This window comes from Zootoca vivipara, chromosome 7 (genome assembly GCF_965207765.1).
Source record: "Zootoca vivipara chromosome 7, rZooViv2.hap1.1, whole genome shotgun sequence".
Classification (NCBI taxonomy): domain Eukaryota; kingdom Metazoa; phylum Chordata; class Lepidosauria; order Squamata; family Lacertidae; genus Zootoca; species Zootoca vivipara.
This window is the reverse complement of record NC_142590.1, coordinates 49,409,462-49,420,647: the sequence shown is the minus strand read 5'-3', so window position 1 is coordinate 49,420,647 and position 11,186 is coordinate 49,409,462. Positions and strand designations below refer to the sequence as shown.

At 45.6% G+C, this 11,186-nt stretch overlaps 2 protein-coding genes across 10 annotated transcripts in view; one reads left to right on the top strand and one right to left on the bottom strand.

Annotated features, from left to right (window-relative positions):
* The first annotated feature begins 908 nt into the window (after nt 1-908).
* CLPS (colipase) lies at nt 909-3,784 on the top strand. The gene is made up of 3 exons (XM_035121265.3): nt 909-1,064; nt 2,098-2,220; nt 2,834-3,784. Exons 1-3 carry the CDS (start codon nt 981-983, stop codon nt 2,978-2,980), a joined length of 354 nt encoding a protein of 117 aa, XP_034977156.1. The 5' UTR covers nt 909-980; the 3' UTR covers nt 2,981-3,784.
* LOC118088106 (armadillo repeat-containing protein 12) overlaps nt 3,521-11,186 on the bottom strand; it is a 61,407-nt gene continuing 53,741 nt past the window's right edge. For all 9 annotated transcript variants that reach the window (XM_060277017.2, XM_088673342.1, XM_088673343.1 and 6 more), the window contains 3 exons: nt 9,280-9,453; nt 8,197-8,268; nt 3,521-5,887 (listed from right to left, as the gene is read on the bottom strand). In XM_060277017.2, the coding sequence (XP_060133000.1) occupies nt 5,249-5,887; nt 8,197-8,268; nt 9,280-9,453 (885 nt within the window). In that variant the 3' untranslated portion in view covers nt 3,521-5,248. The remainder of the gene's footprint in view (nt 5,888-8,196; nt 8,269-9,279; nt 9,454-11,186) is intronic.

Here is an 11,186-nt window from a genome sequence, read left to right as displayed (position 1 = left end):
TGCCAGATTCATGTCTGGTGCAATTATTTCTGCTATATCCAAACATCTGCACACATGTTCCAGTTCTTTCTGAGAGTGTAAACATGCAGGAATAAGCAGCTGTCCCACACAGGGATCAAACCTACAACCTTGGCATTATCAGCACCATGTTCTAACCCAGTGGTTTTCAACCAGTGTGTCATGGTACCCTGGGGTGCCTTGAATGATGGTCAGGGGTGCCGTGGGCAACATTGGCCCCTGTCCCTCTTTCCTTCCTTCCCTCCCTCCCTCTGATGTCCTCTCTTGTTTCTGCCTCCCAAAGGCTTGCACAGCTGTTTGTTGCAGCAGCCATGGCTACAAGCTCCTCAGGCGAATGATGCCTCTAGCAGGGGGTGAGGTTGCTAGAGCTGAGGTGACCATGGAGTAAGCAAGCAAGTGGGCAAGGGAAGCCCAGCCAGCCACCAGCCCTTACTGTTGGGAATGGACAGACAAGTTCCAGGCCCCTGAGGGGCAGTGTGAGGAGGCACCTCTCTTTGGAGTGGGGGGGGGAGAGAGCTGCCCAGAGGACTCCCAAGGAGAGGAGGCTGAGGGAACACTCCACAAGGGAAGGTGTTCAAAAAAGGGTGAGAGGCTGCCAACTCTGCAAGCAAGAGGTGACATAACTGGGCTCCTGAGCCCCACAGAAAGAATGCAGAAAGAATGTAGTTGGTCAAGGGAGCCATGGACTCAAAAAGGTTGAAAACCTCTGTTCTAACCAATAGAGCTATCGAGACTGACTGCACATGATACTCTCCTGTGGCCTTGGGTGATTTTGACTGGCTTGTTTGTTTTTTCCTTTATTTTTAACAAGACAGCATTTTTCCATTACATGTACTCATATCTTTTGCAAGAAGGCACCCATGTGACTTTGAGGGTAGGCTTTATAAGTCTGCAACATGCCACGTTCTGGATTCTTGTCCTAGGTGCACCAGATCAAACCTTTGGCTTACTGCTAAGAAGCAATGAGGAGCACTTGGGTTTTGTTGCTGCTGACACTTGCCTTGGCAGAGGCCTTTTCTAGCCAAAGAGGACTCATCATGAATCTGGTAAGAGGTTGCTGGGTACTCTTGCTGTACTCTTTCCAGAAGCATCCCTGATGCAAGGGATTTGCCATGTGTCTGGCTCTTGGGAGTCTCTCTAGAATTGAAATTGCTACCCAGTCATGTAATAGGGAAATACTTTTACAGGGAGTTCTTCAGACACTTTGTTTGATTTATGCATACGGTCCTTTTCAGGATTCATTTCAGAAATGCTTTAGTTGCCCCAGTTCACTTTAGGAATAGGAGTGTCAAACAAACACTTTGAGCATTAGGGTACTCTAGGATATCAGCATAAAAACCAGGGCACACAAGGTACATTCCCTACCTATATGGGAATTTTCTTTTGTGAGGTTGAGGGATGATGACAACACAGTATCTCTAGTGGCAGCTTGGAAAGGACAGGAGTGCTGCAGAATCAACTTTATGTGACTTAAATATAAAGGTCCATAAGATTCCGTGAAATCCTCTAATCAGGGGATATAGACCTGTGAGAGGTGGGTTTGGCTACCAGCTTTCACTCCCTTGGCTGGCTGGCTTTGTTCTCTGCTATGCTTTGAGAATGGATGGTGGTTTGTCTGGCCTTCATCTTCATGCTAAAGGTAAAAGGTAAAGGATTCCTGGACGGTTAAGTCCAGTCAGTCAAAGGCGCCTATCGGGTTGCGGCAGTCATCTCACTTTCAGGCCGAAGGAGCCGGTGTTTGTCCACGGAAAGCTTTCTGGGTCATGTGGCCAGCATGACTAAACTGCTTCTGGCACAACAGAACACTGTAACAAGTTCCAGAGCACACGGAAACGCCATTTACCTTCCCACCACAGTGGTACCCTATTTATCTACTTGCACTGGCATGCTTTCGAAGTGCTAGGTTGGCAGAAGCTGGGACAAAACCGGAGCTCACTCTGTCATGGGGATTTGAACCGCCGACCTTCTGATTGGCAAGCCCAAGAGACTCAGTGGTTTAGACTACAGCACCACCTGTGTCCATCTTCATGGACATTTATCCTGTTGCTCACACCTTATCTAATCATGGTTTCCTTATAGGACAATGGAGAGCTATGTCTCAACAGTCTCCAATGCAAAAGTAGATGCTGTCACAGAGAGAGTGGCTTAAGCCTCGCTCGTTGTGCAGACAAAGCAGCTGAGTTTCAGGAGTGCTCTCGGTGGGTAAGTGGCATTTCCTATTCCTTAGGAATGACTGGTGTTTCTTCTGGCCTCCATCTTCTTTGTTGGTGGCTTAAAGATGTCAGTGGAGATTCAGAAGAACGTCAGACAAGAAAGAAGAAACCAGTGGAGAGAGGAATAGAGAGAAGTATTATGATCATAATGATGGGCTGGGAAGATTAAGCTAAGCAGTAGAACTAAGGATAGAGGGAATGAGTCTAAGTGAAGGATGAAGCAAAAGAGCCAGGGAAGGTAATTACAACTGTGAACCTGAGAGATACTTAGGAAAGTGAAGGAGGATGTAGTGGTATTGGATGAAGTAATGAATTTTGGAGATGGTGAGAAGCTGAAAAGATTTGTGTGAGAGAGTGAACATGAGAAGAAGCAGAATTGAATTATTTTTTTTAAGTCATCTGGAAGAACCCATCACTCACTTTAAAGCAGCCTCATACATGTGGCAAATATTCTGAAGTTGGTATCAAATACAGTGAAAAGTGAGGAGTGCAGGATGATGTCCAAGTCTGGTCAGCTTAGCAGAATGGAAAAGATATTATATATGTAGCTTTTCCTCTAGTCGAATTGTGAATTCTGATCTACATCTTTGTATCTCTTGCAGCACCTTACTGGGATTTACTACAGGTGTCCCTGTGAAAATGGATTAAGCTGTGAGGCTGACAGGACAATTATCGGGACTATCACTAACACCGACTATGGCATTTGTGAGGACCCAGCAAGAAAATTAAAAGTTGAGGGAAAACATTAAAGATGCACTTGCTCTCCTATTCTCCTTTGTGATTATTATTCCTCAATATAATTCCTACCTCTGTACATACAGTACATTGCAGTTTAATTGGCCACATGGTCCTTTCTGATCTTTCAGTGGAAGAACACAGCTGACACATGGGCACAGCACTCTGCCTAAGGAACTTGTCGGCAGAGTGAAGGAACATAGTGAGCAGGTGCGTGTGCATAGGACTCAAGAGAGCAGAAACCAACACTTACAATATGAACACACACTCCTGTTCTCCTTCACACATCCATGCAGCAGTTATCATTGCCCAAAATAATTCCAACGTCTGCAACATATCTCACAAGTTTCTAAACTAATCCACACACCACCACAATTTGTTTAAATGGAAAATACTTCCAAATATGCCCCTCATCCAACCTGCTAAAAGCCCTTATCTAACACAGATCAGACATACTTACCACTTTCTCAAAACATCCATATACATCAGTTCAGCACAGCATATTCATATCCATACTCGCAAACCTCTTTTGTCCATTCTCATGAACTGCACCATTTCATTGAAAATAATTTTATTACTTAGTATACCCTTTAGATTGCATTCTTTGGTCTATCTAGACAATGTAGCCACTTTTAACCCAGTCATGCATTTGAGGGTCTATTTCTTAATCTTTTACCATATACTTGCATGCTGGTAATGCTCCTCTTGCAACCAACCTTGTACCAGGCCACAATCTACTAGTGTGTTCAATTTAGAACATGAACCACACCAATTTAGAAGCAACAACGCTTTCAGCTACCAGCTTATTGGGGCCTATATAAAGAAATTGTATTACACAGAGTGCCATCATTTAGCTGAACCAACATTAAAGTTTTTTGTAGCCAAGATTGTGTCTCACCTTTTATGTGGTGCACCAATCTGGGGTTACCATTGCAGGGAGGAACTTGATGTACTTCAAAATAAATTCCTGCATGCAATGTTGGCACTGCCACACAGTACACCTGGAGCACTACTAAGGATTGAATCGGGTCTTCCCTCTATAAAGGCTCGTATATACAAATCCATGGTTTTGTACTGGGGGAAAGTATCATTGCAGCCAGAACAACACTTAACCAAAAGTTGTTTTTTGGATATGCAGAAAAGGGAAGGCTGGGTAAAATCTTGTAGAGGTCTGATGCAGAGTTATTTGATCTCCCCAGCAGTAGTACTGTCAGATGCTCCTGACCACAAGATACGAGATATTGTGTTTGGCGAAGATGCAAAAAAAACCTTGAATATACAAAAAATTGTAAATATGCCACTTGGTACAGTAAAATTAAAAGAGACCACTATGTACTTGTGAAAATTAACTCACCACCACCACCACCCCCAGTACAACAGGCTTTCACCCAGCTCAGTTTTCAAACAATGCCTACTGAATATCTGGCTGGGAGATATACTAACAAATCTGTAAAAGAGCACCTTTGTATATGTGGATCATATATATATTAAGGATCTAGTACATTATATTTTATATTGCCCATTGTATGATTCACCCATAAGTTTATCTCCCCTTTTCAGATTGCCTTAGAAGGTCAACCAGATGATTTGAAAATTAAATGGTTGTTGGCAGAGGTTGATAAGTGCATCAGCTATAGTCTGCACTATTTGCATTAGTGGCAAGAAAGATAAGGGCAAGCTTTTTGGATAGTTCAAGTGCCAAAACCCAGGGATGCTGACCAGAAGGAACATTCCTAAATTTTGGACATTGTAGATTTGTTCCAGTCTGGTGCATGCAATGTCTTTCGTTTTGTAGTTGTGTGGTTTGTGCTCATACTGTACTATGATGGCCATTGGTTATAAACAATAAAAGCTACTGACTAACTACTGTTTCTCAGTAACACCAGATATTTCTCTCCAGGAAACTTTCCCCATTATTTTGGCATGGCTTAATGTTTATAACAAAAACTAGAGTTTATAACTCTAGAGACACCCCTTCAGAGACCACCATGAGTGCAGGCTGGCAGACATTCAGATGGACCTGATTTTCTGAGCACTCTGAACCTTGAACTGGAGCAGCAAAGTTCAGCAGACCATACATAGATGGTAATGAGCAAATGATCAGTACACTACAGATCTGGGGAAATGAGATTCTAATGCACATAGAAGCTCTGTTAGGTAGAAGGTAGGATCCTGAATGCTTACATGCCTGGACCTTTTCCTTACATAGGGAGAGACCAATGGTGATGTCGTCTCTTCTCCAACTCTTTTATCATTCTCTCTTTCCTTTAGAAATGGGCCCTTTAAACACTGTTGTCACTCTCACCGGAATAGCAAGGTGGAGGAATATCGAAGCTGTTGCCTCTTAGGTCCTGAACAATGTGGCTGCTGACGCTCTCAAGGGGGTAGAAGCTGTGGTCAGCTCTTGGAAGGGGATAGAAGCTGTGTCCAGTCTCATCAGTGCCTTGGAGGGTTTGGAAGCTACGCCCGCTGTTGTCATGGGCGCTGTCAAAGGAGACGTTGGTGCCGGTGGGCTCGGAGACGTTGTTGGGACCGAGAGGGTGGCTGCTCAGGTCAGAGGGATTGGTGACTTGGCTAATCCTCGTTGATTCCAGGGGGTGGACACTGATGTTGGCACCAAAGGAGAGGTTGTTGACCACCTTGCTCTCTTCCCTGTTGAGCCGGAGGCTGAGGATGACCTTGCAGGCTTGAGCCTGTACCTCCTCCTCTGGGTGGATGATGAGAGCAAGCAGGCGGTCGGAGAGGCGGGAGTTGTTGCCAAAGATGGTTTCGTGAAGGGAGTTGTCACTGTACTGCCACTGCATCGACTGGTACTGCGGGGAGAGGCGCCCTTCGCTGAGGCGCTCCACAAAGACTAACATCTCATAGAGCAGATTCCCTGGCAGGGATGGTTGGAAGAGGCTCAGGAACTCGGCAGGTGTCTTGGGGAGAAACATCACAAGTGGCTTTAGTCAATATCTCCTCTTCCTTCCCCTCATTCCTCCTCATCCCCATGATGATGATGATGATGATGATGATTTTATTATTTACACCCCACCCATCTGGCTGTGTTGCACAGTTGCTCTGGGCAGCTTCCAACACATATAAATCATAGAATCATAGAGTTGGAAGAGACCACAAGGGCCATCTAGTCCAACCCCCTGCCAAGCAATGTAATACATAATACAATGTAAAACATTATAAACTTCCCAATGCAGGGCTGCCTTCAGATGTCTTCTAAAAGTCAGGTAGTTGTTTATTTCCTTGACATCTGATGGGAGGGCGTTCCACAGGTTGGGTGCCACCACTGAGAAGGCCCTCTGCCTGGTTCCCTGCAACCTCACATCTCGCTGTGAGGGAACCTCCAGAAGGCCCTCAGAGCTGGACCTCAGTGTCCAGGCTGAACAATGGGGGTGGAGATGCTCCTTCAGGTGTACAGGGCCCTGATCCATGCATGTGGATCTGAGAACAAGTAGTCAGTGACAATAGTAACCCTCACTCTCAACCTCTGTCACTGGGGATGCTGTAGGAAATGGAGTAGCTGCAACCAGCAGGATGCCATTATTTCCTTTGCCCACCAAGAGGTTCTGATATTTTACATGCACCAGAACACAGAGTCCTGAGCATGGTGCAGCTCCCTGCACTACTGTGGCAACAGAGAAACCTTCGTGCCAATGGGGACAGGTGTGAGTGATGGTAAAAGAGTGAGTCACCCAACTAAAGGCCTGAACTTGGTTCCAAGACCACCTGGGTTTCTGCTCCAGAGTTGGACCCTAATTTATGGGATGCGTCGTCATGTGTTCTACTCTACAGAGGACAAGCCTCTAGTTAAAGGGCTATCCAATCCAAGTCTAGTTTAAAGAGAAAGAACCGTACGATGGGAGAGCAGGAAGTTCCCTTGAATTGTTAGCACATGGACCACAGACTGAGCATGAGCACAGGTCACCAAGTTCAGTCTTCCCCGCTCTGGTGACATGTAGTGTTTTTCCATTTAAATTACTGTAACCATTTTAAAATTTGCACCTATACATATAAATTAGCCGAATTTATGCAAAACCTGTCATCTTGTTCTCTTTCATTGGTGATACATTTCCTCTTTTGGGTTAATGCATAAGTGACCACTCTGCTGTGTGCTGCAGCTGCATCCTTCATTCACCTGGGCAGGCTAAATGAGCCTAGCTGGAGCTTCCAGGAACTCCTGCCATGTCCTGTTTCCAACTTAGGCCAGAGCAGCCATGCTTTCAGCTTTCCAGCACTTCTTAAACCTATCAGCTAAGTCTCCCTATGAGAGGCTAAGGATTTAATAGAAGAAGATGTGGCCTATTTCTCCACCATGGGAATTTGTGTATGTGCATGCTCACCACACACCAGAGTCCACGCAAAACTGAATAATGTCAAAGGGGTCTCGTACGGCAGCCAGATTGTTTGGAGCATGCAAAAGGTCTGGTGGCCATCAGGCCAGTCTCACATGGGCCCCACCCACTGTACAAGGAATAAATAATCCTGTTCTGAGAAAATGAATTGCCTAATGCCTATTAGAAGATTGACGTTTCTAATATCAATATGCAACAATGAAAGGATGTGACTGCTTCCAGGAAGAGCAGAAATCGGATGGGCTAGGGCAGGCATGTCCAACAGGTAGATCGTGATCTACTGGTAGATCACAGAACATCTGTGGTAGATCACTGGCTCCCCCCAAAGAAGCTCAACAATTGCATCCCCCCAAAATGGAGCTTTCCTCTTCCCCCCAAAAAGCTCAACCTTGACCTGAACCCCCCAAAAGGGAGGGGTAGATGCCAGTCTTTAACTGTGTGAGTAGATCGCAGTGTCTTGGGAGTTGGCTACCCCTGGGCTAGGGTGTTTGCCTTCAAAGGATGTGATTCTGGCTCCTGTTCAGATGTTGGCTCTTGTTCACTGGAATGCAAAGTGGCTTCAAATGAGCCAGCATTGATTCCCTAGTTGCAGTCCCTGGGCAACATGTATTCCCCTGCCTGAATGAATTCCTATAACTAGAGCACCTATCCCAGGGCTTTTTTTCCAGCCTGAACTCTCCAGAACTTAGTTCCGGCACCTCTCAGGTGGGTGCCATTGCCATTCTAAGAGAACAAAAGAGGTGTTCATGGTGAGTTCCAGCACCTCTTTTTCCTAGAAAAAAACACTGACCTTTCCCAACCTCTGTCCTTCTGATATCTTTTACCCCCACCCCAATACAAAGCTTTCTCACACTGGCAGGCACAAGGGCAGTTCTTACCCGACAATTCATGATGTCGTACAGCAGGTCTTCCTTCTGGGCTAGTGTGCTAAGAAGCTTGAGAACCTGCACCTGAGCAAACAGGTGAGAATGTCAGGGTGTGCGGACATTGGTGGGTACTAGACCCCCTTTGCAAACAAAGTAATAATTATAATAAAAAAATATTAATGCTTTCTAGTTGGGCGTTGGGGTTGGGGGCAAACTGCAGCAAAGAGATGAGCCATGCTCAGCAAGGAAGGTGACATTTGCTCCTTTCAGCTGCAGGCTACATCTTCCAGGCTACATCATGTTCTTCAACAGATTTGGGTTTCTGAGCAAGAATAAAAATTGAGGCTGTAAGTTCAGGGTTGAGAATAGATTGATATATAGATTGAGGTAGCCTGAACTCACTGGAAGACTCGGGTAACACAAACCCTAGAGAGAGCATACTGAAATATTTCAGACAAAAATATGAATGTGCAAAGTTACTTTACAGACTGAGCCAGACCACTGCTTTATACAGTGCTTTCTACTTGAGCTGGCAACTGCTCTCCAAAGCCACACTGGTAATTTGATCAAAGGTCAGGTTATAGATCCTGTTTCTCACTCTGCTTCTGATGTTCAGGCTGTGAGTGCCATCAATTATGTAGCCAAGAAAGCACAATTCAGGAACAAGAGGCGGGTCTCTTGGGTGTGTGTGGCAGAAGTCCCCATAGTTTGCAGAAATACAAAATGCAGAAAAACATCCTATGGGGAGGGGTCCACAAAACTCCCAGTGGGGACTGAAAATCTCAGTGGGGGCTGAACATACTCAGTGGCCACAGAACAAACAGACTGCCTGTGGGTGAGGGGAACCAGAGCGCAGGGAGACTGAAATGGAATGTGGTGACTGGAACTCCAAGCAGGAGCACTCTAGCCTGCAACATTTTGTTGCAGAACCCCACATGTAATAAATAAAAGGTTCATTTAGCAAAAAGGTGAAATATTGGTCATCAGTGTTTCCTTCAAGGAACTACTAGAGCATGAAGTTGTACTACTTCCCAGCTCCAGGCTAACGCTGTACCTGAGGAGGAAGAGAAGGTACCTGCCTGTGATTTTTTGTACCTTGGCCAAAGTATTTGCCACGAGAAGGATTTCCAGGAAGTTTGGCAGCATCCCTCTCAGGAGAGTGTGGGTGTTGTCTGGAATATTCAAGCCGTTCAGCAGCCTCAACCCAGCAACCTGAAGGGTGGGATCCCAGGAGCTAGTCACCAGCTCAATAATCTTGGGGACATATTCCTGCATCAGAAAACAGACCAGCGTTTTATTTTAAAGACTCGCACTCTGCCCTTCAGCAGTATTGCAGGCAGTTAGGTCCCCACCCTACAGATGGTAATGAGCGCTTCAAAAGGTGATATGTCTGTGTCACAACATTTCAGGCCTCCGGCTCCTTCTGCCGAGAGGGCTCCTCGAGGCATCACCGCCTCCTAGAAATCCAGGGTGAAGTGTAAATAGTGCTTTTATGGCTATGATGAATATCATATCAGGGTATCATCAGATCAGACCTCACCCCCTGTACCTGTTTGTCAGCTCCTGCTCAGAATCGTGGGAAGGGGCAGAATAAAGAGTGACTCAGAAGACCCACAGCATGTGTTTGCTTTCACCACTGATCATAGAATCGTGGTTGGAAGGGACCTTGAAGGGTCATCTTGCCCAACTCCCTACCATGCAGGAAGATGCAGCTGCCCCTTACCGGGATCGAACCTGCCACCTTGGCATTATCAGCATCATGCTCTAACCAACTGAATCATCGGTCATCACAGCTCGTTCTATATTTTTAGTATTTGAGGTCAAGGGGTGTTGCCTGCTGGGAGACGTGAAGCCTCCAGAGCTCCTCACTTCTTGTTTATCAGGCTGGTACATGTTGCAAATTTCGGTGCAAATGTTCTAGGTACTGTCAAAGATGCTTTGTGAGTCTTGTGGGGGGGGATTGAACGAAATAAAATTAATTATGTAGTTTTATGCATTTATTTACTTTTGGTTTATTTTGAGAACATTTCTATTCCACCTTTCCTCTGAGGAGCGATAGGTTCTCCCCTTTCAGTTTATCCTCACAACAGCCCTGCGAGGTTGGTTAAGCTGAGAAATAGGGTCTGGCCCAAGATCACCCAGTGAGCTTCCTGGCTGAGTGGGGATTACCAGGTCCTAAGCAACCTATGTATGTCTACCCAGAAGTAAGGTCCACCGAATTTAGGGGGCTCACTCCCAAGTTAGTGTGTCTAGCATTGCAGCTTTAGTTTCCAGTCATTATGGTCTACCACGGTTAATGTTTCCACCTGCTTTCATTCCCTTCCTTCCTCACACTCCGCCAGCCTAGTCCTTGTGAAATGTTTCACATTCTGCAAGAAATTAAACACTACAGGCAGAACGGATTATGTAAAGGAAGCCAAAATGCTCCAAATCCCTATAATTTGTTCTAAACAAAGCCTTTGGCTTCCCCTAGCCCAGAATTCAGGTTTCAATTCTGACTGCTGAGGACAACCTCAGCCCGTTGCAAGGACTCCGCCCATTCAAAATGAAAATTTTAAAATGTGAATGAAAACAAGGACAAAACACAAAGCCATGTCTTATGCTCAGTGGGTAAGGTGTCCTCTGGTGGTGACAGATGGAATTGCTTTTTTTTAAGTGCCCTTGTAGTTCTAACAAGCACAGGACAGAAACAGTGCTCCTTTGGGGCTCAGGATGCCAAACATTGGTGAGACTAATCCAGTTTTGATTCACTAAAATTCATGGGTGGGGTTCAGCTAAGTCTTACTCAGGGAGGTAGACCCATTGATATGAGCATGACAAAGTCCGTTTATTTCAACAGGTTTATTCTGAGTAAAAACTAAATTGCATACCAGCCAATCACTGGGTTGACGGAAGCAGAAAGAGAGCACAGTTGTTTGTGCAGCCTAACATCATGTCAGGGACCTTCTGCCTGCAAGGCGGGTGCTCTGCTGCTGAGCTATGGTCCTTCCCCCATTGGTGGC

Excerpts from the sequence above, each read along its gene's own strand:
- CLPS (XM_035121265.3), top strand. The coding sequence starts at position 981 with ATGAGGAGCACTTGGGTTTTGTTGCTGCTGACACTTGCCTTGGCAGAG. Across the intron at positions 1,065-2,097 it reads GAGGACTCATCATGAATCTG|GACAATGGAGAGCTATGTCT; the intron begins GTAAGAGGTTGC and ends GTTTCCTTATAG. Across the intron at positions 2,221-2,833 it reads TTCAGGAGTGCTCTCGGTGG|CACCTTACTGGGATTTACTA; the intron begins GTAAGTGGCATT and ends TATCTCTTGCAG.